The following is a 27,896-nucleotide window of genomic DNA, read 5'->3' as shown; positions in this document are numbered from 1 at the left end:
GGTTTTAATGACACATTTATATATTTACGTGATCTAACTAAAAAAAAAACCTCTTATGGCTGCAGCTCTTGGTACTGCACGATGCGGGGCCTCTTCGGTGCAGGCCGTGGTGATGGGCTTCCAAGCGATACGATGATACGTCAAGTACAAACGCTATGCTACTATATCGCACGCGAGATGGGAAATAACACTATGTAACACAATTTTTGTTCCTCTGTAGTGTTATTTCGTAATTGCTTATGCCTAAAAAGTATAGAAAATGGCTATTATTCCCCACAAACTTTGCTTTTGTGACCAGGACAGTGATATTTTGAAATGTATCTATTTTCAATGAGAAAACTAGCGAATTTGTGTCTTTCCATTCACATAAAGTCAGAAAAAACAACATGAATAAAAATCAACATGTATTTATACTAGAGTAATATAAAAATGACTACAAAAGATTTAGAAGTGAGTAGTTTTTCGAGATTTACGATTGTAAATCACTTTGACGAATCAGCCCCCAAAAATTTTTCGTAGTAATGTTTGTATTACTTTAATACAAATACATGTTAATTTTTATTCATATGTTGTTTTTAATCTGAGTTTACGTGAACGAAAAGACACAAATTCGTCCATTTTCTCATTGAAAATCGATAAATTTCAAAATGTCACTGTGTCCTGGTCACAAAAGCAAAATTTGTGGGGAATAATAGCAATTTTCTGTACTTTTGAGGCATAAGTAATTAGGAAATAACACTTACTACCCAGGAACAAAAAAAATGTTACACAGTGTAATTACAGATGCAATTCAGATGGTCGAAACAAGGAAAGAAATATAATTAACTCGCAAATAAACTTGTGAAGGCAACATCCGTCTCCCAGCAGCGATAAATCCTGCCAACTTTACAAATCTCATTTCCACTGCCAATCATTGCTGGCGACTTGAGTCTTCGTTTTGAGTGGTGATTGCGTTTTCTTTCATTGGCCGTTCCTGCAAGCATGGTTATTTTCATTTAAGATTTAGATGTCTCGAAATAAATGGCATTAATCGTTTTTTTAGTAATCAGAAAAAGTAAAAAAAATGTTTTTGTTGAGTTTATTTGCTTTGTAATGTTTTTTTTTAATAACAGCTTGTTAGGATTTTTGGCTGTTGTGTATATTTTGATGTTTGTAACATCGTTTGAATTATTTTCCAATGGAGCTGTTATCACCATGGGACCGCGAGGCTGAGAATTGTGACGTACACCACTGAGGGTGCAGCGCCCTGTGGTGGTATCATCATCACTACGACTACTACTACGACTCGTATTAATACTACTAATACACATTACTACTACTACTCCTACACGTATTACTACTGTAGTGACATCGGGGATGTTACTGTATGGTGCTAGCCCGGGAAGGCCGTGGCATGCAATGTACTTAAGTCGCGGACAGCACCGTGTGTGTTGCTGTTTGAGGCCGCCTCTAACATAGCACGGCGTGCGATGCACCGTCATCGCGCACACCACCGTAGGTGGGTGTAGTACCAGCCTTCGCGGGGCTTGGTGAGCGCTGGGATAGCGTGGGCACCACGCATGGCGTGTAGTGCGGGCTCCCTCAAGGGGGAGTGGGAGAGTGTCAGTCCAGGGACAGGGTTGCCCCGGGCCATGGCAGTCTGGTTGACCCCGTAGCGTAGGCACGTGCTCCGGAGTGTCCACAGAGAGGGCCCCAGGTAGGGGGGGGCTAGGGGGTCATCACGTGTCCGGGGAGAACTCTCGAGAGGGATCAAGAGGGAGCGGGAATGCTCGCGAAGGTGGGCAGGGCCTGAGGGCGGAGCCGGCCCCGACCTGGGAGGATATAAGGTGGGTCCCTGAGAGGGACCGGGGTCGCTTCGTTCTACAAGCTGGAAGCTCTACATTCTACGTCCTATGTCTGAAGAGGCACCAACACATGGCCGGGGACCCAAGTGAGGGTCCGATCCTTCGTAGCTGTGTAAGTCCTATGTATAGTGTAGTTAGCTGGGTGGTCACTACCCTAAGCTGTATCTGGTAAAGAGGCAGTTCCCCCTTTGTATATACAGTGTTACGAATAAATGAATAACGTCTGCGACTCAGTTGGACTCACTACAACTGGTGTCGGAAGTGGCCAACACGCAAGTCTATACAGCTAGCGGTAGACTACGTCTACACGTCGCAGACCACATACCAGGACGTCAGACAACGAGGAAGAGGACCTCGTGCCGCTTACAACTCTGGAGGATGCGGGGGAGACGCTGCCAGCGGAGCAGAGCGCCATCTGGGCGCGTGATGCTTCGCTGTCCCTCCGGGAGGCGCACGGTCGCCTCGCAGGGCTCCTCAATGCTGCGGCTTCGCTTCTCACGGAGATCAGTCCCACGGTCTCGCCGGTGAAGGAGGGAGCGGCGATGCCGCTCATGGACGACGACTCCACCGCCATTTCGCAGCAGGTGGGAAATTCGTCTGTGCAGCCCGCGTATTTGGCCGCCATTTAGTCGCCGGCGCGGAGCGCGCAGCCCGCCAAACTTGAAGACACGCCGTCGCTGCCGATGGACATCCCAGCTCTCCACCGTCGGCTTCCTTTTATTAAAGAGTTTGCGGCTACCAGTGGCGACTGGGTGGCCTTCAAGCGGCGGTTCCTCACGATCGCCGACTTTGCGGGATGGACGGAGGCGCTGTAGGCGTTGCCTGCCGCCCTCGACGACAACGCCCTTGCGGCGTTTCTCGCCATCCCGCCGCTGGAGATGTCTACCCTTACTCAGGCTTTCGACCAGATGGCATAAATCTACCAGCCTCCGGTGAATACGTGCCACAAGTTCGCCACGCGACGGAAGGGGGAAACCGAGTCAGCCCTCGCCTTCCGTAATGCGCTTTTGGCGCTAGCGAAAGCCGCCTTCCTGAAAATGGACTACGATGGTATCGACGCGTTGGTCCTCGCGAGACTGCTGGCCTTGGTGAATGTCTTCCACACCATTCTTCCAGCCGAAGATGATGACATCTCGTCTCTCAAGATTGCTGAGTTCATCCAAGCCCAGCAACTTCTACAACGGGACAGGGCGCAGGAGCCGGGGCCACCTGTTGGAGCGGAGCCTGTTTCGGCATGCGCATCGACTCGGGGTGGAGTCGACCGGCGTGATGGTGGGGCGCGACGGACAGACGAGCAGCGGTGACCAAGGTCGTCGTCTCGTTCCGGAGGTGGCCGTGTTACCTGCTACAATTGCAGCCTGCTGGGGCACGTGTCATCGGGCTGCCGCGTACCACAACGGTGCCTCCCAGCATCGCCGCCATCCTATGCTTCCCTACACCCTAAGGCGAGTCGCGACACACTCCACACTCGACCCCTGGCTTCACCTCGCCCATCTAGGCATTTCGGTTCACTTCCCGGTCGCGCTTCAGTACGGGAGGGTCCTATGCGTGATCGTGAGTTTCGTCCGCTCCAACCGGATCAGTAATCGGAGCTGGCCCATCGAGTGGTGGCTGCAGCCGCAGGTTCATCTGCCGTGCTTGGGTTTATTGAGGGTGTGGAAATAAGGATGCTTGTTGACACGGGTGTGTCGGCAACTATCATCTCGGAATTGATCTACAATATTTTGCCCCCTAAGTGTTGAAGCACCGTGGTTCGCCGCTAACAGCGGCTCATTGAGTATTATTGGTTGGATAATGGCCGAGGTGCGCATCGCTGATGTTACATTGTCGGGACATATTCATTGTCTCCACGTTCCTGGCTGTTCCATGTTTACTTGGAACCGATTTCTTTGGAAGGATGCCTTTGAAAATCCGCATTGACCGGCCGTCATATGTAATTTTTGCCTTCACCCACCCGTTTGTGTACGGCCAACGCTACGGTGCAGGTGCTCGCGCGCCGAACGGTCAGAATTCTCCCCGGCGCGCAGATGTTAGTTCCCCTCTGCTTAAGGAAGCTTCTCGATTTGGGGGCTATGAAGTTTCTAAGGTCAGTTTGGACTGACTTTAGTGTCCAACGACCAGGAACCTTTTATTCAGGTTCTTAATGCTGGGTTGGACACCACGGTCATCCAGGAGGGTACTGTGTTGGCTCATGCGTCGCCGGTGCGTCCGGAAGGGGGCGTCGTCGGGAATGTGGGTGCTGAGTTTTGCACACGACAAACCCGGGACGTGGATAAAGGTTGGATAAACAAACTACGTGCTGAGAGTGGCGCTTTGTCCACGGACCAGATAGGGAAGCTGCGGGTGTTCTTGTGTGAATTTTCGGATATTTTTAGCAGGGGAAAATTTTATATTGGATGCACGACGCTCTCGAGTCACCACATTGATACGGGCGACGCGGCCCCTATCCGGCAGAATCTCTACCGGCTGAGCCCTGCGGAGAAGGAACATGTTCAGCTGGCGGTTTGATGATATGTTGGCCGCAGACATCATCTCATCATCCACCAGTCCCTGGGGAGCTCCTATTGTGCTTGTGAAGAAGCACAATGGTAGCTTACGATTTTGCGTTGATTTTTGAAATCTTAATAAGGTTTCTGTTGCGGATGCGTATCCCTTGCCTCGCATTTATGATTGGCTTGACACGTTGGTGGGGGCACGTTTCTTTTCTACCCTCGATCTCCTATCCGGCTTCTGGCAGTTGCCGCTTGACAATGCTTCTAAACCTAAGACAGCTTTTCGTACGCCTCAGGATTGTTCGAATTTAATCGGCTTCCTATGGGGCTTCATTCTGCGCCAGCCACATTCCAACGTTTGATAGAACTGGTCCTGGCGGGTCTCCAGTGGGACTCGTGTTTGATATATCTCGACGATGTAATCGTCTTCAGCCGCACTTTCGATGACCACTTGGTCCGCCTGCGTGCTGTCTTCCTCAAAATACATGCGGCTAACCTTGAATTTAAACCTCAGAAATGTCACCTCCAGAAATTGGTTCGGTATCTTGGCCACATTGTTAACGTATCGGGTATTGCGACCGACCCGGAGAAAACTGCGTACGTCCGAACTTGGCCGACCCCCACCTCAGTGAGTGAGGTGCGCAATTTCATTGGCTTTGCATCCTATCGCCGTTTCGTTGCCAGGTTCGCGTCAATTGCAAAACCTCTCCACGCGTTAACGGCTAAGGGTCATGCGTTTCTTTGGGGGGAGGAAGAGGAGGCTGCATTTCGTGCCATTCGCGATGGATTGGTGAACGCCCCTCCCCTGTGTTATCCGGATTTTTCATTGCTATTCATCCTTGATACGGACGCTAGCAATACCGGAATTGGAACCGTCTTGTCGCAGGGTGGATAGCATTGTTGCGTACGGCAGTAGGATGCTGTCTCCGGTTGAATAGCGGTACTGTGTTATGCGCCATGAATTGCTGGCCATTGTGCTTTTTTGTGCAGCAATATCGCCCCTACTTGTACAGTAGACGATTTGAGGTGCGCTCCGATCATGCAGCGCTCTAATATGTGCTGCGTGTGGACCAGCCGTCAGGCCAATTATCACGCTGGCTGGAGATCCTGCAGGACTTCTCGTTCCATGTCACATACCGCAAAGGTTCTCGTCATACGAATGCTGATGCCCTGTTGCGATTACCAACGACCGGAGGGTTTGCATGTTTTTCGGGTTCCGGGCGCTGTAAACCGACCGATGTGACCTCGCTTTCTCCTCTTGCGGCATCTGCCGATGCGGCGACAGGCGGGACGGGCGCCAGTCCGGTCGCACGGGATGCGTTCATTGGCTTGGATTACGAGGAATGGGGACGCCTTCAGGCAGAAGACGCTTCGCTACTCAAATTGCAGCGTCGTCTGAGGGAAGCTGATGGGGGCACGGATCGACGCGGCGTCGCCTCGGTCATTCTGCGGGGCAGCTGAGTCATGCATTGGCATACAGGGGGCTACACCGTTATACCATTGTCGTCCCCACTTCCCTCCAAGGCAAGGTTGTTTGGGCTGTGCCTGAGCGTCTCTTGCACCTGGGCGTGCAGAAGATGCTGGCCATGCTGAAACTGGATTTCTATTGGCTCGAGGGAACAAATACCTGCTTGTGGGGGTTGAGTATTTTCACGATGGCCTGTCACCTGGCCGCTCGCTAATAAATCGGTTGTGACTATTACTGAGGCATTCCTCAATGGTTATGTTATGGACAAGGGCGCTCCTGAACGCCTTTTGACCGATCAGGGCAAGAATTTATCTTATAAATTGCTGCATGAGGTCTGCGCTTTGTTGGTGAACAAAAAAGGTGCGCACGTCGCTGTACCACCCGCAGACGGATAACATGCTTGAACGGCTACATAGGACTCTGACCTCTATGTTGAGCCACCAGGTCAGTGAGTCACAACTCGATTGGGACTTGCACATCCCGATGGTCCTCGCCGCTTACAGGATGGCCCCGCACGCGTCCACCGGCTACTCACCATTGTTTTTTTATGTATGGAAGGGAATACGACTCCCCCCCCCCCCATCGATGTGCAGTTACAGGCCACGCCCAAAATGTATAAATACAAGATTTCTGACTCGTTTCACTCTTCAAAAGCTTTCCGAGGCACGAGAAGCTTCCAGGGTTAATTCCGAGTCGCGACAATTTGCCAAAAAATGGACACCTGGGGACAAGGCCTAGTTGCACTGTCCGCAGGTGCCGGTGGGTACATCGCCTAAGTTACTCCAGCCCTGGAGGGGGCCGGTCGATGTTGTTTCGGTTGTTCGACCACAGTGTGTCTAAATCAGCTTGGGTCGGCGGAGTTGGTTTGTGCATCCCTCTTGCCTGAAACTGTTTATCGCACCGCACAAATTCGTTTCATCTCCATATCGCAGGGGTCAAGTGTCGAATGTGTCCGACGAGCCGAGGTGTGTGCCTGCTGAGGTTGGTCCTCAGCGGAGCGATTCTGTTCCGCCCCCAGGTGCTGCGCGACTGACGTCTCTCGAACGGTCGCGCATGCCGGCTTCGCAGGCTTCGAGCGCGGAGGACCCGTCGATCCGGCGGCCTACTGCTCTCTGTGAGGAGCCGGGTTCGGCGGAACATTTGTACATTCCCCGCGGGACCTCCAGGGTGAGCGAGCCCACCTCCCCTGGGGGCCTGGCATCATGGACTTGCTCAAAGACTCGTTTTTCGTGATCCCCTTACACACACACTCCCACGCTGTCAGTTGCTTGTCGCGCTCGTTGAGTCGTGGAGGTTATTGGCTGATCCTGGCCGCTATTGAGCTCACGAGCGTCATTACACGGTGAAGGTGGGAGGTGTGGTGGTGGAGGAGATCCCGAGGGTTCACACGTTTTCCTTGTTGTGTGGTATTGTTTTGAGTTTGTTGGTTTACATCCTTCTCCCTGCTGGTTTTGTACATTTGTGGATAGTGTCATTTTTGTACAGGTGGGTTGAGGTGTTTATCGCTGTTCTTGTTATTGTTGAGGCACACTGTGTTTTTTTTTTCTCTTGCATTTCACTAATTTGTTCGTTTGGAGGGGGAGTTTACAGCCAGGACGGCTGAATGCTTCGAGGGGGGAGGTTGATGTAGTGACATCATGGATGTCACTGTATGGTGCCGGCCCGGGAGGGCCGTGGCGTTAGATGTACTTACGTCGCAGACAGCATCGTGTGTGTTGCTGTGTGAGGCCGGCTCTAGCATAGCACGGCATGCGATGTACCATCATCGCATACACTCCGTAGGTGGGTGTAGTACCAGCCCTAGCGGGGCTTGGTGAGCGCTGGCATCACGCATGGAGTGTAGTGCAGGCTCCCACAAGGGGGAGCGAGAGAGTGTCAGCCCAGGGACAGGGTTGCCCCGGGCCATGGCACTGGTTGACCCCCTAGGCACGTGATCCTGAGTGTCCACAGAGAGGGCCCCAGGTGGGGGGGCTAGGAGGTGATCACGTGTCCGGGGAGAGCTCTCGAGGGAGCTAGAATGATCATGAAGGTGGGCGGGGCCGAGGGCAGAGCTGGCCCTGACCCGGGAGGATATAAGGTCTGTCCCTTAGAGGGACTGGGGTTGCTTCGTTCTACCAGCTGGAAGCTCTACGTCCTACGTCTGAAGAGGCACCAACAAGTCGCCGGGGACCCGAGTGAGGGTCCAACCCTTCGTAGCTGTAATTCCTATGTATAGTGTAGTTAGCTGGGTGGTTTCCACCCTCGGCTGGATCTGGTAAAAGGGGCAGTTACCCCTTTGTGTATACGTGTTATAAATAAATGTGTTGCCTCTGAAGAACAACGTCTGCGACTCAGTTGGAATCACTACACTACTGCTACTCCTACACTTATTACTACTACACATTACTACTACTACTCTTACGCGTATTACTACTATACATCACTACTACTACTACGACACGTATTACTACTACTACCACTCCACATTACTACTACTACTGCATGTATTACTACCATTACTACTACTGCACGTATTTACCGAGCAAAGCTGCAATGAGTTTCAAGACTCTTTTTCAGGAGGGTCCTGCCAGGTTTTCGCAGCGAGAGGTGATGTCACTATTGAGTAACAATTTGATTCTCACGGTTGGCTATGTACGGTGTGAAAGAAGTTCAACATATATACATATTCGGTACTTGAATGTGTTTTGAACCAGTACCAGTTACATGATATGTTTATGTTTGTTTTAGCGATATGGAAAAGAACTCCAGAGTACCCCAGAGTATCCCGGAGTATCACGGAGTACCCCAGAGTACCCCAGAGTAAACCGATGCAGACCAGGTGGAGAGAGAACATATTGACTCCACATAGAATGACGCCCAAGTCGGGAATCGAACCCAGGAGCTACTTGCTGCGAAGCCTTGAAGTGCAGTTCACTACGTGCCAGTCATTCAGTATATATTTAGAGCATTGAGCCCACAGAGCTGGGCTGGGCAGAAATAAGCAAAAAATGTATTGTTCTATTTTGGTGCAATAATAACGGGCGATTGGCCAAAGAACATTAGAGTTTCTCGACTTGACAATCTGGTTAAAACTTGAGTAGCTAAAGCCCAGATGCATAGCCAGCATCTCATAGGCACTAACTCATTCCTCCGACAAGGCCATTATGGGCTAACGGGGTCACGCGGTCAGTAAGCGTTACACAGGTGGACCCTACTGCAACTGCTTGCAGTTGGCAGGCTAATGCACGAGTGTTACGCATGCTGTATGTGTTTGTTATGTCCGTGCATGATTCTTTGTTGTTGTAGACCGATGTTAACAGTATGCATGCGTTTTGTTGTTGAGTTAATAGGGAAGTGCATTATTATCAACTACCGCTGAAAGGGATTTATGGGGGCAAAGCGGAGGCTTCCTTATCAGGCTGGCTTGCAGGGCCCACAATTGTTTCCAGGCTCCTGCTAAATTAAGTCTCTTCTTTAGCCTTTGTCAGCCTGTACACGTATGTGTGTGTGTGGGGAGCGGTAGTGCAATGGTTAGCGTGCTGTGCTACGAACCCAGTAACCCGAGTTTGATTCCCACTCACGGCCAACACCAGTGACGATTATCTGAGCCAGTCCTGGGCCTACCCTCGGTGGACTCAGTCTCAAATGAGTATCTGGTGCAGTGTGTAAATATTGCAACTCAGGAGACAAAGTTGGCCGGGCGTGGTGCTGGCCACCCACCCCCTTGTGTGCTGTGCCGGCCTTCACAGGTGCTCGCTAACAGGACTTGCCCCAACAGACTGTTAAAGGCTATATGGGGGATCTTTGTGTGTGCGGAGCGATGGGTGGCTAAAACGCAGAGAGTTGGCACAGTGGGAAGCACAGCGGGTGCATCTGCCAGCCACCTCAGTCAGTCAACCCATGGCATCCGCTGGGTCTCGTCCGTGATTTCCTGCCAGCAGGCTTTCGACACTTCAAGTGTCCTCAAAGTGCACCTAGCATAGCACAAGCGCCTTGGTGACGTCACCGCCACTTAGTGGTGAGCGGAGTGTGTTGTTATTGTTGTTATTGTCTGTAATTGGAAGTAGCCATCCTCTGTGAGTGGCTAGCTGAGGTATTATCTGTTAAGAAAGTACGAAAAGGAAAAGCGCCAGGCAGACGTGATATCCCAAGCGAACTGATGAGGGAGGGTGGTGTTTGTGTGTAGACTGCCCTATATTACATCATCACCACAGTCTGGACCACAGGATCGGTTCTGCAGCATTGGAAGGATGCCCTGGTGCACCCCCTCTTTAAGAAGGGAGACCCTCCTGATTGTGACAACTACCGAAACATCTCTCTCCTTAGTGTACCAGGATAGGTCCTGGCAAGGATTTTTCAACATCGCCTTGCCAGGCACGTTGAGGAGAGGCTTGCAAAGCCCAAGTGTTTCAGGCTGGAGTGGTTTCCATGGATGCAATATTCTCTGTCCGTTTGCCAGAGCAGAAGTGTAGGGAAATTCAACGGAACCTACATCTCTGCTTTATTGACCTCATCCAGGCCCATGATACCATCAATAGGCCAGGCTCTGGGTCAGTCTTCATGCTTTAGGGGTCTCTGACTCTTTGCTCACAATCATTAAGGACCTTCATAATGGTGGGCAGGTCTGGCTAAAGCTGTGTGGCTGGCAGTAAGGGACATTCCCTTTTCACCTTAAACAATGTAGTTCGAGAAACTTTCCATGGCTGTACCAGAGGACGTTCCATCTGGTACAGATATACAGTGAAGGAAAACGTATTTGATCCCCTGCTGATTTTGTACATTTGCCCACTGACAAAGAAATGATCAGTCTATAATTTTAATGGTAGGTTTATTTAAACAGTGAGAGACAGAATAACAACAAAAAAATCCAGAAAAACGCATGTCAAAAATTTTATAAATTGATTGGCATTTTAATGAGGGAAATAAATATTTGACCCCTCTGCAAAACATGACTTAGTACTTGGTGGCAAAACCCTTGTTGGCAATCACAGAGGTCAGATGTTTCTTGTAGTTGGCCACCAGGTTTGCACACATCTCAGGAGGGATTTTGTCCCACTCCTCTTTGCAGATCTTCTCCAAGTCATTAAGGGTTGGAGGCTGACGTTTGGCAACTCGAACCTTCGGCTCCCTCCACAGATTTTCTATGGGATTAAGGTCTGGAGATTGGCTAGGCCACTCCAGGACCTTAATGTGCTTCTTCTTGAGCCACTCCTTTGTTGCCTTGGCCGTGTGTTTTGAGTCATTGTCATGCTGAAATACCCATCCACGACCTATTTCCAATGCCCTGGCTGAGGGAAGGAGGTTCTCACCCAAGATTTGACGGTACATGGCCCCGTCCATCGTCCCTTTGATGCGGTGAAGTTGTCCCGTCCCCTTAGCAGAAAAATACCCCCAAAGCATAATGTTTCCACCTCCATGTTTGACGGTGGGGATGGTGTTCTTGGGGTCATAGGCAGCATTCCTCCTTCTCCAAACACGGCGAGTTGAGTTGATGCCAAAGAGATCCATTTTGGTCTCATCTGACCACAACACTTTCACCCAGTTGTCCTCTGAATCATTCAGATGTTCATTGACAAACTTCAGACGGGCATGTATATGTGCTTTATTGAGCAGGGGGACCTTGCGGGCGCTGCAGTATTTCAGTCCTTCACGGCCTAGTGTGTTACCAACTGTTTTCTTGGTGACTATGGTCCCAGCTGCCTTGAGATCATTGACAAGATCCTCCCGTGTAGTTCTGGGCTGATTCCTCACCGTTCTCATGATCATTGCAACTCCATGAGGTGAGATCTTGCATGGAACACCAGGCCGAGGGAGATTATAGTTCTTTTGTGTTTCTTCCATTTGCGAATAATCACACCAACTGTTGTCACCTTCTCACCAAGTTGCTTGGCGATGGTCTTGTAGACCATTCCAGCCTTGTGTAGGTCTACAATCTTGTCCCTGACATCCTTGGAGAGCTCTTTGGTCTTGGCCATGGTGGAGAGTTTGGAATCTGATTGATTGATTGCTTCTGTGAACAGGTGTCTTTTATAGGTAACAAGCTGAGATTAGGAGCACTCCCTTTAAGAGTGTGCTCCTAATCTCGGCTCGTTGCCTGTATAAAAGACACCTGGGAGCCAGAAATCTTTCTGATTGAGAGGGGGTCAAATACTTATTTCCCTCATTAAAATGCCAATCAATTTATAACATTTTTGACATGCGTTTTTTCTGGATTTTGTTGTTGCTATTCTGTCTCTCACTGTTCAAGTAAACCTACCATTAAAATTATAGACTGATCATTTCTTTGTCAGTGGGCAAACGTGCAAAATAAGCAGGGGATCAAATACTTTTTTTCCCTCACTGTAATGGGAGGCTGATCGTTGCCCGGGTGCGATCAAGGGATGGCTCTGTATTGGTCAACCATTTTACGAATGCTGATGAATTGGTGATTGCTGCTCACTCTGATAAGGAGTTGGAGGTTCTGCTGCTGAACCTAAAGCCTCACCAAATTTAAGCAGCTGCCTAAATATTTTGTGTCCTCTAATATTCCACCCCTAAACTCCCCATGAGTGGCCAAGTAGTTGTGGAGGGAGCGGAGAAGTTTCCATAACTGGGCAGTTTGCTTATGGTCAGCTCCGGTCTGAATCAGTTGAGCGTCATTATCTTTTCACCAGCTGCGTAATGCTGTGTGGAAGCTACCTGGTGTTTTGCTCCACACGAAGCTTCGGGTCTTCTCGACCACAGTTATGTCCTTTCTATGCTTGTGAAATGTGGACCCCCTGAAGGAACATCTGTAACATTCAGGCTGGCCTGCCTACGATCCACCCACTGTGAGTTTAACCAGGCTGGATTGTGTGAGGAGCTCACAAATTCTTGAAAAATCTGGATTTATTCCCATCAGTGCCAGTGCACTCCTCGTCAGGTGAGGTTCCGTTGGCTGGGTCACATAGCCTACATTCCCAGCCACCGCATGGCGAAGCAGTTTATGTTTGCCGGTTATAGGTGGCTAAACGGGCACGGGCTAGAGAAGAGATGTACTGATGTGGTACAGGAGGATTGGAATTGCCGATGACTGGTACCAGTGGTGTCAAGATCAGTCTCTGTGGAGGAGGCTTGTGAAGGATGCTCCTGGGCAGTTTGGCGGCAGTCGCCCTCCAACAACAGCGGTGGGCAGAGGAGCGACGCTCACAACAACGAGCGGAACGCTGGACAGCTAAAATGAAGCACGTTGGCAAAGTAGGGAGTCCAGGTGGTGTATCTGCCAGTTATCTCATTCGGTCAACCTATAGAACCTGCTGGGTCTGTCCCGTGACCTCCTGCCAGCGAGCCTTCCTCACTGCACGTGCCCCTAGCCTGGCATGAGGGCCATGGTGACGTCAACGCCGCTTGGTTGCGAATGACGGTTGTTGTGTGGGAGGAGCGGTAACGACGCGGTCAGCACAATGCGCTTCGAACCCCGGTTCCTGGGCAGTTTGGCGGCAGTCGCCCTCCAACAACAGCGGTGGGCAGAGGAGCGACGCTCACAACAACGAGCGGAACGCTGGACAGCTAAAATGAAGCACGTTGGCAAAGTAGGGAGTCCAGGTGGTGTATCTGCCAGTTATCTCATTCGGTCAACCTATAGAACCTGCTGGGTCTGTCCCGTGACCTCCTGCCAGCGAGCCTTCCTCACTGCACGTGCCCCTAGCCTGGCATGAGGGCCATGGTGACGTCAACGCCGCTTGGTTGCGAATGACGGTTGTTGTGTGGGAGGAGCGGTAACGACGCGGTCAGCACAATGCGCTTCGAACCCCGGTTAGACCGAGATTGATTTCCACTCACAACCAACATCAGTGACGTATCTGAACCTTTCCTTGGTCTCCCGTAGGTCAGATCGAATCGGCCTTTAAATTATTACCCGGTACGGTGTGCAACCATCAGTACTGGAGAGACAAAAGTGGTGGGGCATGGTGCTGGCCGTGGCACTCCCCTCCATCGCCCTGCCTGCTGAGCGAGGACTCTGTGTGTTTGCATGCCAGCGCCTCGCGCTCTGAGCTGGAACGCAACTTGTGTGAGCGGTGACGGACTTGGTGACCGGGCTCAGCAAGTCGAAACCACTCCGGGGTTTGCTTGTCTTGAATCAACGAAGTTTAAATTATGCACAATCAGAAGGGCCCCTCATTGGCGACCACGCGCAGTCCCGTCAGTGTGGCACATTAGGACGGGACAACTTCACCGCATCATTTATTTATTGTGGTTAATATTAATCTTGGGAAGAACAGCACCGTCACTCTGTAAAATGCAACAGCGCAAGTTACACGCAGCAATTCTTCCGAGACGCCATTAACCATCTGACTGGTTTACACGTCTAAAGATAAAATAATAAATAAAAACAAAAGCATATTACGACGTTTCGATTGCAACACAAGCAATCATCATCAGGCAAAAAAAGAAATAGCAACAAAAATCTAACTAGAAAACTATAGACAGACATGCAAGCAGACAGACATCACAAGGACACACAGAGAGAGGACACATATCGGCACAAAGAGAGGGGTCGTTTCTGTGACGGTCCCTTAAATATAGAGAGGGGGGCAGGGACGGAGAGAGGGAGGGGGCAGAGAAAATTAGCATATCAATGAGTGGACGGCAAAGTGCTGCTGCTGCGCGAGTAAGATGACGACGTGGCACGGCACGCAAGCTTGTAAATTAGGAGAAAGGCACACTAAAATTAAATAACCTCGCAAAATATCGAAATGTGATGTAATACAACACAGAGAGTCGGTCAACACACAATTAACGCATAGCCTGGTTGATTACGTATCTCAAAGATTGCTAAGTTAGAATTTAAGTGTGAAACCTCCAAAGAGAGGACACATGCAGAGAGAACAAATAGCCAGAGAGAGAAAAAAGATAAGCTTAAAACTTCCCCGTAGAAGTGGTTCAATCTTAATTATGGAGCTTTCGTGACTGCAGGAATTATTCTTTGGTTCTTTCGGTTAAGTCACGTCTAAAGATAAAATAATAAATTAAAACAAAAGCATATTACGACGTTTCGATTGCAACACAAGCAATCATCATCAGGCAAGGGACCGGCAAGGGACCGTCACAGAAACGACCCCTCTCTTTGTGCCGATATGTGTCCTCTCTCTGTGTGTCCTTGTGATGTCTGTCTGCTTGCATGTCTGTCTATAGTTTTCTAGTTAGATTTTTGTTGCTATTTCTTTTTTTGCCTGATGATGATTGCTTGTGTTGCAATCGAAACGTCGTAATATGCTTTTGTTTTTATTTATTATTTTATCTTTAGACGTGACTTAACCGAAAGAACCAAAGAATAATTCCTGCAGTCACGAAAGCTCCATAATTAAGATTGGTTTACACGTGCGGTTATCCATGAACCCTTTCTCTTAAACCCAAATCTACTACTGATAAACCATCTTTGTCTTTGACAATCACATTTGCACATCACTATTCGAATATTACTTTAATCCTAAGCTGTATGTCTATCTATACCATCCACTTATATCGATATATTACACCCATTATATGTACTGTATGTGTGCAGTATACATACTGTATCGCACCATTGTACATCTTACTACTTTACATGTGTTCTATTCTCAATAACATTGCAAGTAGTTATACTCTGGGTACATGGGCATGGTTATAGACTAAATAGTATTAGAGTTAGAGAATTACAATGACAGTAACTAATTACAGTGCGTCATCCCTTTTCAATGCACAGTGCTAAAACGCCTCTAATTGCATATGTAAAGTAGGAGCCGACACCAGATTGCAGGGGTCTCGTCCTTTATTCCTTTCCTTCCATCCACACCTGTCCCCAGCCGTCCCAATCTCGTTCCCGCCAAAGGCCCCTTCTTCCCGCCCGTTCTCTCCTTATATCTCTTCGATCACCCCTCCCACTAACCCATCTATTGGTGGGAATCCTTCCCCTGACACCCCTACATCACCCCCCCCCCCCCTCCCGGAGAAAAAATAACCGTCCTCGGTTCTGCCTTCCCCATGGACCATTTAAATCTCCCCATGCCTCCCCCCACTGACAGTGACGACAGCCCTTACCCCCCCCCACAACCATACAATGCAACATAACACAACGAAATCAATTGCGCGGCCTGCCCAGGTCTCCAGCCAGCATCCCGTAACAGCCCGGACATCCACAGGCAGCAGATGACCGTGGCGGCCCCCTCCTTCGAAGGCCCTCTCGTCGCGGTCCCTGGTTCGGTGGTGCCGGTGTCGCCTTGCCTGGCGCCGCTGTCTCTCCGGCCCCCGCTCGTGCCGCCGCTCCGTCAGGCCTCACATGGGGTGCTGTAGGTGACAAGGGAACACAGGGCACCGAACCCCCTGCCGGTCGGCGCGTGGTAGTCGGCGACCTTGGCCTGGGTAGGGATGATGATGATGTTGGCAGTGATGTTGGTGGTGATGTTGGTGAAGATGACGGTGGAGAGATGTATGGCTTAAGGCGGGTGGGGTGTACAAACCATCGTCGCTTACCCAGTTGGACCTGGACGCACTGCGGTCGGAGTGCTTTAATGACCTCGACCGGCCCTTTCCAGGGTCGGTGCAGCTTTGGTGAGAGGCCAACCGGCACCTGAGGACAGTGTAGCCATGCCTGGTCCCCGACTTTGAAGGGCTTGGCTGTCACTGTCCTCTCCCGTATCCGTACATTACTCTCTTGGCTCGTGGCCGATGCGGCCTCGGCTGCTTGGCGGGCCTCTCTCAAATAAATGAGGGAGGTCTTTAGTGCCTTCGGCCATGCGTCGGCTCTTGCGGGAATGTCCGTCAGCTGCACCTCAATAGGCGGAACGGGATCCCGTCCGTACATCAGGAAAAACGGCGAGAACCCCGTCGCCGCGTGTGGGGCCACCCTGTACGCCGCTAAGACAGATGGAATGTGGAGGTCCCAGTCGGAATGGTTTTCGTCCACCACTTGGGACAGCATGGCCGCTATGGTGCGGTTAAGCCGCTCTACCATCCCATCGGTCTGGGGATGATACGGAGATGTTCGGACCTTTTTAGTGCCCAGGATAGAGCAGACGTCCTTCAATAGCTGTGAGGAGAAATTCCTGCCCTGATCCGTGAGCAACCGCTCCGGTGCCCCCTTATCAAGGACATAGCCTCCCACGAAGGCATCGGCGATGGTCTGTGCCGTTTGGTCCGGGAGGGCCCACGCCATCGGCCACCTCGTGCAGTACTCGACTCCGACCAACAGGTATTTATTTCCCCGTGGCGTGACCGGCAGTGGTCCCAGGATGTCCAACGCAACCAATTCGTTGACCCTGGTCACCGTGATGGGCTGTAGGGGCGCCCGGCTTACCCGGGGTGGCGGCTTTCGCCGCGCACATTCGACGCAGATAGCGACCCATCGATGCACGTCAGCGGTCATACCTGGCCAAAAGTACCGACTTTGTAATGTGTACAGTGTCTTCCGCCCCGCCAGGTGCAGCAGCTGGCGGCCGTGTACGTCCATAACCAATTGTTGACGCAGCGACTCCGGAACTACCAGGCATCGTCGGCGCCCTGTCGGGTCCCATCGCATGAGGAGGTCCTCCCATACGATGTACTCCTCCCCCCCTGCCTCTGCTGAGTCGCGTAGCGTTCGCAGTGGGGCTTCCTCCAGCTGTAGCCGTCGCCAATCGTCCAAGGTCAGCCCCAGGTCGTGGTCGGTCAGCTGGACCTCACCCTGTGCGTCCTCCGCCGTGCGTACGGGAGCGATGACTGTCCCCTCCGGCCTCGCCTCCTTGCAGCGTGCCCCGCCTGTGGTGCATGCACAAGGGCCCTGGGGCGCCAGTCGGGACAATGCTGCGTTGGCATGTCTGGTCCCTTTGCGATGCACTACTTGGTACCTGTACTCCTGCAGGCGCTCTATCCATCTGGCCAGCTGGCCCGAAGGCTGGTCGATGCGGAGCGAATACTGCAAGGCCGCGTGGTCAGTGCGGACCGTAAATTTGCGACCATACAGGTAGGGTCGAAATTACTGCAAGAAGTGAACGACTGCCAGGAGTTCCCTACGTGTGACGCAGTAGCGCTGCTCCGCTGATGAAAGCACGCGACTACCATAGGCGATAACCACCTCGCGACCCTGCTGGACTTGCGACAAAACACTGCCGATGCCCACATCGCTGGCGTCCGTGTCCAGGATAAAGGGGAGGCCAAAATCCGGAAAGGCCAATGGTGGTGCATCTGTCAGACGTGAGCGCAGCTGCTGGAATGCCTCTTCCTCCAGAGGGCCCCAATAAAACCTCTGGTTCTTCGCCGTCAACACGTGCAAGGGCTTGGCAATGGTTGCGAAGTTGGGTATGAACCGGCGGTAATAAGAAACGAAACCCACAAACCGGCGTACCTCTGGAACCGTTGTGGGAACAGCCCAGGCCCTCACGCAGGCCGTCTTTTCCGGGTCTGTAGCCACTCCAGACTCACTGACGACGTGGCCCAAGTAGCGTACCGACGACTGCATAAGGTGGCACTTCGACGGCTTGAGCTTCAAGTTCGCGTTCCGGAACCGCAGGAATACCTGACGTAATCGGTCAATGTGTTCCTCGAATGATCGGCTGAAGACAATGACGTCATCCAGGTACATGAGGCACGTTTCCCATTGGAGGCCTGCTAAGGCCAACTCCATTATGCGTTGGAACGTCGCCGGCGCAGTCTGGAGGCCCATTCGAACAGGCCCTGTGGTGTCCGGAACGCTGTTTTAGGCCGGGAGTCCGCGTCTAGTGGGACCTGCCAGAACCCAGACAATAAATCCAGCGTACTGAAAAATTTTGCTCCCGCCAGTGCATCCAATGAGTCGTCAATACGTGGTAGGGGATATGCGTCGGCCAGCGTGACGGCATTGAGGCGTCGGAAGTCCACACAGAATCTCAGTGACCCGTCTGACTTCTTGACTAGGACCACCGGTGCCCCCCAGGGACTCGAGGATGGAGAAATTATGTCGGCCCGCAGCATCTCCTGCACCGCTTGTTGAATGTGCCCTTTTTCCATTGGGCTCATTCTATATGTGTTTTGGCGCAGGGGTGCGGCATCTCCCGTGTTAATGTGGTGCTGCGACAGATTTGTGCGCCCTAGGTCGAACGGTCCCCGGCTGAACACGTCCGAGAACTCATGCAATAATGAGTGCAGCTGCTGTTTCTGGTCGGGCGGCAATCCCGGCTCAGGCCCCGCCAGCTGGTCCATCCACGATTCGGCCCCTCTGTCCTCGGACTGGCTGATGCTGCCTACAAGCTCGGGCTTTGTCCCTGGGGCTCCTAGTGACAAGGGACTAACGTGGGCCAGAACTGTTCCCTCCTGCACCGTCGCTGTTCTATCGGAGGTGTTCAGCACCTGAATGAACAGATGCTGGTTCCTCTGTACAATAGTTTCGGCTCCCACCAGCGCATGGCGATCCATGGCAGCTGACGCCGGAGACACCAGGATGGGTGAGTCTGGTCGGGCTGTCACGAGGGGAGACCGATATTGCAGCGGAATCAGCATCTGGGCTGCCGGGGGAATGGAGACAGACTTACTGACCAGAGCCTGCACGTAGGGTACACCCCGGCTGGCCCCCTCCGCCTTTAGGAAATGGAGATGCGTTCCCTGGACTTCCACCCGCCCATTGGCCAGATCGATTTTCATTGGCATCCGCCTCAGAAAGTCCGTCCCCAACAGGCAGGGTACGGGCAACGTTGCGGAGACAAGGATGGGTCCTGCTACCGAAAGCTGCCCAATCTGTATCGGGGCTTCAACCTGGCCCAGGAAGCCCATGCTGCCTCCATTTGCTGCAATGAACGTTGTCTTGACGGGGACTAAAGGTCGGATTTTATCCGGCAGCATCTCGTGCATGGTGCTCGAGATGATCGTGGCTGATGCCCCCGTATCCACCAAGATACGTGCCGACACTCGATTTCACCGACCAGGACCGAGGTTCCTGACGTGGCCGCTACCACCCGCCTTGCCAGCTTCCTCCATTGTGTGGCTGAGTCCGGCCACTGACCAGGCGGCGTCTCGTTATCCTGTGGTGCATGGTGAAATGATGGGGGATGGATGTGAATGGACTGAAGATGGGGTTCCTCCCTTTGGAGTGCGTCGCAGCAGGGTGAACGCGCCCTTGTTACATAGTGTGGGCTTACCCCTGGGTTGCGGGCTGGGCTCTCTATGTGGTGCAAATTGCCCCCCTTTGGTGACGTAGGATGGGCCCCCCTTATGGTGTGGGGGGCCCCCCCCCATTGTAGGGGGCAGTGGGGACTGGGGGGTGGGCCTTCCCGTGAGCCCCTCCCTTCTCCCCTCCCTTCCCTTTGTCACGGGGGCGTGGTCCCCCTGGTTCCGTCTCGATCTGCCGCAAAGCGGTGGCGAGGCGGCCCGTGGAACTGCTCCAGGGCGCACTGTCAATCTTGTGGGCTGCCTCCGCCCCCGGGCCGTTGCCCCTGGCAACTCGCCGGCGTCGCAGGCAACTGGTGACGTCACGCCCGCCGGCGACGTCACGCCCGCCCGCGACGTCACGCCCGCCCGCGACGTCACGCCCGCCGGCGACGTCACGCCCGCCCGCGAAACCACGCCCGCCCGCGACGTCACGCCCGCCCGCGACGTCACGCCCGGCCGCGAAACCACGCCCGCCCGCAACGTCACCTCCGCCCACGACGTCACCTCCGCCCGCGACGTCACGTCCGCCCGCGACGTCACCTCCGCCCGCGACGTCACCTCCGCCCGCGACGTCACGTCCGCCTGCGACGTCCCTCCCGGCCTCGGCGCGACTCCCGACGCGGTCTCCAGCCCCGGCGCGACTCCCGACGCGGTCTCCGGCCTCGGCGCGATCCCCGACGTGGTCCACGGCCCCGGCGCAACTCCCGGCGCGATCCGCGACACCACTCCTGGCCGCGACGTCACTCCCGGATGCAACGTCACGTCCGTTCGCGACGCCACTCCGGGTCGCGACGCCACCCCTGGTCGCGACGCAATCCCAGGCCCCGGCGCTATCCCCGGCGCGATCCCCTTCCCCCGACCCGGACAATGGGGACCGGGGAACGACACCGACGGCGCCCACCCCGAGGAGACTCCCGGTAAGTTCGCGGCGTCGGAATTATAATTGCTCGGCCCGACCGAGAGGCCGGGCGGGACGGCGTCACTCGCCTGGATCCTGTCGGCGTTCGGCCCCAGCGGGTTCCAGGTGACGTTGGCGGCCTCCGGCTCTGTGCGGCACCCCCTCGCCACATGCCCCTCTCGACCACAACGGTGGCAGACCCACGGGGCGTTCCGTCGGGGGGGCTCGGCGCGATGTTGTAGAGGCGGCTGCCAGCGACGCGGCGGTTGGTCGCGCCCCTGGTCCCTCTGCTTCGCCAGTCCCCGGATCGCCGCGTACACCTCCCGCAGCGATGGCTCCGTCTCAGACGTCGGGGGTCCGTCCCCAGCTGCTCCACAGGCAGCCTGTGGCGACGGTGCAGGTTCGGCGGTTGGTGTCGCTGGACCCAGTAGCGCCGCGGCAACGGCTCGGCTGTTCCCCCCCGCCGCGCCAGCCACCGGGCCCACGGGTGGCGCCCGGCCCATGACCTGCTCGTGGGCTTGGATGGTCCGGGCAGCCCACAGCGAGGTGCGTTCCCCCGGCGTCACCACGGGCATTACAACGCCGGCGCGGCAAGCGTAGGCGATGAGGTGCTCGACCACGAGGTCCTCGAGCGCTTCTTCAGCCAGGCGAGGGAAAGCTCTCCTCGCCAACACGAGCAGTGCACCCCTGTAGGCTAAAGGGGATTCTTTAGCCCCTCGCTGGCGATCCTGGAACCGTTTAAAGGCTCCTTCCGCCGGGCAATAGATCTCCCCCAAAGCCTCGTAGGCCGCCTGTAGCGTGGTCTTGCTGTGCGAGGGAAGGGAGGTGTAAGAGGCGAGTGCTTCCTTGCCCAGAACGGATAGCAGCGCTCGTAGTGCCTCTTCGTCTGTCCACTCGAGAGCGTGGAAGGCAGCCTCGAATCGGCGGACAAACTCCTCCCAGTCTTCTTCCTCAGCCACGAACTTGTCGACGGGCCCCAGCCGACGCGGCCATCCGGCCACCTGCTCTCCGTGTTGGGTGGTTAGCCCTGGGGGTTTTGGCGGGACCGGCGGCGGCTGGCGTGACGAGGTTGGTTGCGGCTCTTGCCCGGCCGGCTGGTCGGCCTCCGGGTCCCGTGGCCTCTCCTCCCGTAGTACGCGTGGGGGTGGGGGTCCCGGTGCTGGCGGGCCCCCCATAGGGAGCCTCTGTAGGAGCTCCTGGAGTGCCCTCTCCACGCGGGCCATGCGGTCCTCCATGGGGTCCTCCAGGCGATCCGGGCCCCCTGCTGCTGCTTCTGATAGCAGGCCCCCTTGTTGCCCGGGATGGGAAGGATCCCCGGCCCCTGCTTCCTCCTCCCTTGGCTCTTTCCCGCGGGGATTTTTCTTTGTAGCCATGAGATCCCACCGCTGCCACCAGATGTAAAGTAGGAGCCGACACCAGATTGCAGGGGTCTCGTCCTTTATTCCTTTCCTTCCATCCACACCTGTCCCCAGCCGTCCCAATCTCGTTCCCGCCAAAGGCCCCTTCTTCCCGCCCGTTCTCTCCTTATATCTCTTCGATCACCCCTCCCACTAACCCATCTATTGGTGGGAATCCTTCCCCTGACACCCCTACACATATATCACAAACGAACAATTCAAAGCAAAGGCTTAAATTCTAGAACAAGTCTAGAACAAGTCTAGAACATTTATATAACGATAAAAAACAACCTTTGGGTCCTTTACCTGTAAAATGCAACAACACGTGTGTTACAACCAGCCTTGCTCCCGAGCCACCATTAACCATGTGACTGGTATATCCGCGTGGTCATTCAATAACCCTGCCAGCCACCTACAGGCCCGACTCAGTCATCACATGCTGCTGTACACACATGCGTTGATGCACTGCACAGCACATCAGGACCTTCACAGAACCACACTTTACTCCCTTGCTGCACAAGGACATTATTAAAAGAGTGATCCAATCCTAATGTGCCACACTAGCTCACTCCAGTTGAGAAGCTGATTGAACCACGGGCGGCTCGATACTTTCATACGGCCATTGTGATGTAGCCCGCCCTCCCACTCTCCTCCCCCCTCCCCACCCACCCATCACCCACCCCCTGCTGTGTGAACAGATTTGACATGTCCGTTCAGACTCCTGTAGTCACATCAAATGGCCGTGAAAAAAACCGAAAATATGTTTGCTTGCAGCTGGGATTATGTTGTTTGTGTTTGGCCATGGAGAGGACGCCGCCGAGTGTAGATGGCAGCGGTGGCTGCTGGGTCACACTGGGGGACGACTGTGTGTGTGTGTGTGCATACTGGCGAATGTGTGCACATGCATGCTTGCGCGTGTAATGTGGGGAGCAGACGGGTGTGGGGAGAGGTGACGTAGCAGTTAGCGTGCTGCGCTACGAACCCGGCGACCCGAGTTTGATTCCCACTCACGACCAACACCAGTGACGATTATCTGAACTGGTTCTGGGCCTCCCATAGGTTGACTCAGCCTCACATTAGTTTACACACTTCTTGTGGTGTGTAAACATCAGAACTGGAGAGGTGGCCGGGAGTGGTATGCCATGCCGGCCTTCATAGGTGCTCGCGAATGGAACTTGACCCAACATTTTTTGCTATTAATGGGACAATGGCCTTTACACTGTGGTTACAGTGAGCTAGGTTCAGTTTTTCATTGACAAGTGATACCAAGCCAATCGTGGATTTCTCTCCTCGGTCACACACAGATTAGTTTATGATAATTTCAGCATTTAGTCAGCGTCTGCTGTAGAGGCGGCGGGCATCACGGGGAGACAGACGCAGAATGGCACTGGCCACACCGACCTTTGCGGGGTACGATGGCTCTCGTCACTCACTCATGGCCCTTTCCTCTACGGGCTACGAGGCTAAACGTGGATCTTTGTCTTGTTCTCAGCATGCATGGGAGCGGTTAGTGGAGGGAGTGTTGAACACTCCACTGGGCCATGTTCCCAGCGACCTGAGTTCGACTTGACACCTCGACCAGGCCTGGGCCGGTTTCACCTTCATTTGGATTCGTCAATGGCAGTGTACACTCCAGCATGTGACATGAGTATGTACCCGTGTTTGGTGTATTCAGTCATTCTGCTGGTCTCTCTCCATCTGAAGAAGACCGCTTGTGTTGCGATCGAAACGTCGTGGGTTTCTTGCTTTTAATTTAGATGTTTTGTTTTCTATCTACGTGACTTTACCGAAAGAACCAAGAATATGAATTCCTGCAGTCACGAAAGTTTTAAGTCAAAATTTAAGTATTTCTTGCACAACCATTGAGCCCGGGCGGGGCCGTTCTGGTCGTGCATAAATTAAACATCGTTAATTCAAGCACAAGCGAACCTGGGAACGTTTTCGACACACAGAGTCTCATTATCTATCAGTCAGATCTGAGCCAATGCAGGTGACCTGCCGACCTTACGGGCAAGGGCCTCTTTCTCTTAAAAATATGGGTCCTGGATCGACGCGAAATTAAATGATACGGAATTGCGGTTCCTGAGTTTAAGGAAATATGAGCTCCGTGAATGAAGCGGAACACATCTGGGATAAACTGTAATTGGCATCAGTGCCAAGGAGTAAATAATACATAAATTAGGATACGAGCTTGAATAAGAATAATGTGAAAGCGCGCGTCCGTCCTTAACCTTTCCCCCTGCTCAACCCGCAATTCCCCTCGCGCTGCGTCAGCAGCAGTGGAAGTCAGAAGCAGTACAACAGCTGCAGCGAGTGGTGTGCGTGTGTGGGTGACGCCACGGAAATACTGACACAATGTCTGCCAGGCTCACGCACACACACGCACTCGTACACGCGCATTTAGTTCAAACACACTTGTACAAAGACAAAGATCCCCAATATAGCCTAAACAGACTGTTGGGGCAAGTGCCGTTAGTGAGTAGCACCTATGAAAGCTGACAGTACATGAGGGGATGGGTGGCCAGCACCACGCCCATCCGCCTTTATCTCCACAATGGTGATGTTTACACACTGAACCAGGTACTCATTTTGAGGCTGAGTTGAGCTAGGGGAGGTCCAGGACCGGTTTAGATAAATAGTCACTGGTGTTGGCCATAAGCGGGAATCGAACTCAGGTCGCCGGGTTCGTAGCGCAGCGTGCAAACCACTACACTACCGTTCCCCATACTCGTACGCGCACACCAGTGGCGTCACTCGGTTTTGTGTCACCCAGTGCGGTAACTCATGGTGTCACCCCTCATGGACCTCCGCCCGTACCAGACCATACAGAATCGTTAGTAATGTTTTTTGTACTAATGTTGCTCGTAAATCGTAATTACCGTATATCACTGAATGTAATGGAAATAGTAGTGACATGAACAACTAGCAAAATTAAAATTACACCTTTAAATTACAATATTTCCTTTAATTCCTGCTTCATTCTCAGAAAAAGTTATTGATATAGATTCACAAATAATGAGTACCACAATATTGTAGCTAAAACACCAGAAAATTTGACAAAACCACAAAACACGAGCAGCGACGAAAACAACAGCGTGTGCTTGTAGCGCGTGCAGACGAAACCACGTGACTCGAAGCGTCACTGTAATTTGGAAATGATGACTGCTGACCGCAGCGCATTATAAGGTTCAAAAGGTAAATTAGCACAGAGTTCTAGCCTTGTAGGTATATTGTACATGTAAGCTGGGCTTACGAAAAATGTTTTTGTTATAACTAACTACAGGGATATTTTTTTTATTCTGCTGAAACACTGCACAAAAATGTATAGACAGTCATTTTGGTGTCACCCCCTCTGATGGTGTTACCCGGTGCGGTCCGCACCCCCCGCACTCCCCTAGCGACACCACTGGCGCACACCAACACACAAAAAGACATAGCCTTCACAAACTGTTGGCGCAAGTGCTGTTGGCGAGCACCTATGAAGGCCGGCATGGCACACGGGGGGACAACACACCAACCAACATAACACACTCATACACTCGCACACAGCCTCTTACAGACTGCGACAGGACGTGCTATTCGCGAGCACCTATTAAGACTGGCTCAGCTCCCATAGAGGTGGAGGACCATGAGGGATGGTGATGACATTTGGTGACTTTCATCGAGCAGTAGACAAAACCTGGATGATGATGAAATGTGTACTGTGTGTTGGGGCATGTTTACTTAAATGTGTGGATTGTGCATGTGCATCCGAGGAGCGGTGGTACAGTGGTTAGTGTCCGCTCTGCTGCAAACCCGGCGACTCGAGTTCGATTCCTGCTCACGGATAACATCAGTGATGATTATTTGAACCGGTCCTGGGCCTCCCCTAGGTCGACTCAGCCTCAAACGAGTACCTGGTGCGATGTGTAAACATCATCACTCCAGAGACACAGGCGGCCAGGTGTGGTGCTTTCCACCCACCCTCTTGCATAGCCGTGGCAGCCTTCATCGGTGCTCTCTCATAGCACATGCCACAACCGTCTGGTCAGGCCATACAGGGAATGTTTGTCTTTATGTCACGTGAGTGTGAGTTTACTAAGTGTGTGGCTGTGAGGGAGGTGGGGCGGGGTCTGGAATTTGTTTTTCATGCAGACAACAGGGAAGTGAGGAACACCCAAACAGACACAATTACGCAGCCTCGAAAGCTTGTGCCGGAAAAGCACGTCCACCCACGCGCGCACGCACACGCACGCATGCACACGCACACACAAGAAGATCCCCTTTTAGACTCGTAGACTCTTGGAGCAAGCATTGTAAGAGAGCACCTATTAAGGCCAGAAAGGGTTATAAGGGGATGCGCTGGTGGGGCCAGCGTTGTGCACGCCCGGCCACCTCTGCCCAGTGCTATCATTACGACACGACCACTGTGCATTTGGGTTGGTTTCACCCTTGGCAACACTTGGCTGGTTTTATAGCAACTGATTGCTACTCGTGTAATGCCGAGGATGGGTGGGTGGCTCAACAGTCAAGCGAGCAGCTCTCAAACGGAGGGTTTGCAAGTTCAAATCCAGTTTGGAGGTACACTCAGTCCATCATCCTTATAATTTGCAGGAAAGTCAATGGTGGTGGTCCTACGAATAAGACTTCCCCCCGCGATAGGAATGTGGAATTTCCATCACTGGCTCAGGGCTGTACATTTGAGATAGGCACCGCCTTAGTGCTCATTTGAGTGGGGAATCTCTTCTTTTGGCCGCGAGGAAATGCAAGCCACGTCAGTCATCAGCTGGCAATGTTCTACAACATGGTCGAATGTAAAACATTCACACAACAACAGCTGCCATTCAGCACTAAATGGTGGATGACGTCACCACAGCGCTTGTGCCAGGCTAGGTGCACTTTGAGTGCCACATGGAGTTGTCGAAGGCTTTCTGTAAGGATTTCACGGGACAGACCCAGGTGCCATGTGCTAGACAAAGACAAAGATCCCCGTATAGCCTCAACACACTGTTGGGACAAGTACTGTTAGTGAGTAGCATCGATGAAGGCTGACACAGTACATGAGGGGGTGGGTGGCCAGCACCACACCCGACCGCCTTTGTCTCCGCAGTGGAGATGTTTACACACCGCACCAGGTACTCATTTGAGGCTGAGTCGACCTAGGGGAGGCCCGGGACCGATTCAAATAATCATCACTGGTGTTGGCCATGAGTGGGAATCGAACTCGTGGCGCCGGGTTCGTAGCGCAGCCCGTTAACCGTTGCACTACCGCTCCCCAGGTGTCAAACACTCGCAAACAAACACTTTGATGCACAGATGTGTATGCATGTCCCATGAACATGCACAGTTTGCCCTCAAACTACCATGGATGGATCGAGAGGAAAACCTCTCTGAACACGGGGGGTTACATTTCTGGAAAATGCTCTGATGGGAAAAACTGCGTTCAGCAAATAACAGGCCTCGTGGGAAATTATCGCTCAGCCCTCTCCCTCTTTGTTTAACTAATTCTTTTCGACGTCCCCCCACTTTGGTGTCACGTAAAAAAACAGACACATAGTACATGTAAAATGTATTATAAAGACAAGGAATGAAATTAAAAACAGTAAAACATGTTTTTTTTACTTAAGATGAATGATGGTGGTGGTGGTGGTGATGATGGGGGGTGTTGGGAGAGGCCTTTCAACGCACGGAGTGACACCGGATGAGTGGTGGGGAGGGATGAATGCGATGACGTATTCATCCACA

At 52.8% G+C, this 27,896-nt stretch overlaps 1 protein-coding gene across 18 annotated transcripts in view; it reads left to right on the top strand.

The window, feature by feature from the left end:
• Nucleotides 1–27,896, top strand: part of LOC133342210 (spidroin-1-like) — a 194,649-nt gene that overhangs the window by 147,698 nt on the left and 19,055 nt on the right. For 13 of the 18 annotated variants that reach the window (XM_061551195.1, XM_061551192.1, XM_061551194.1 and 10 more), the window contains one exon: nucleotides 2,079–5,756. The exons of 1 other annotated variant lie outside the window; for it this stretch is intronic. In XM_061551195.1, coding sequence (XP_061407179.1) covers nucleotides 2,079–2,271 — 193 coding nt within the window. In that variant the 3' untranslated portion in view covers nucleotides 2,272–5,756. Of the gene's footprint in view, nucleotides 1–65; nucleotides 8,137–27,896 lie in introns of those variants that run through there. 4 more of the 18 variants (XM_061551201.1, XM_061551202.1, XM_061551203.1 and 1 more) reach the window with 4 other exon arrangements.

The sequence above is a fragment of the Lethenteron reissneri genome, chromosome 14, assembly GCF_015708825.2.
Source record: "Lethenteron reissneri isolate LAM-NWPU_2019-01 chromosome 14, ASM1570882v1, whole genome shotgun sequence".
Lineage (NCBI taxonomy): Eukaryota > Metazoa > Chordata > Hyperoartia > Petromyzontiformes > Petromyzontidae > Lethenteron > Lethenteron reissneri.
Note: the sequence above shows the minus strand (reverse complement) of the source record. Positions and strands in the feature narration are given on the sequence as shown.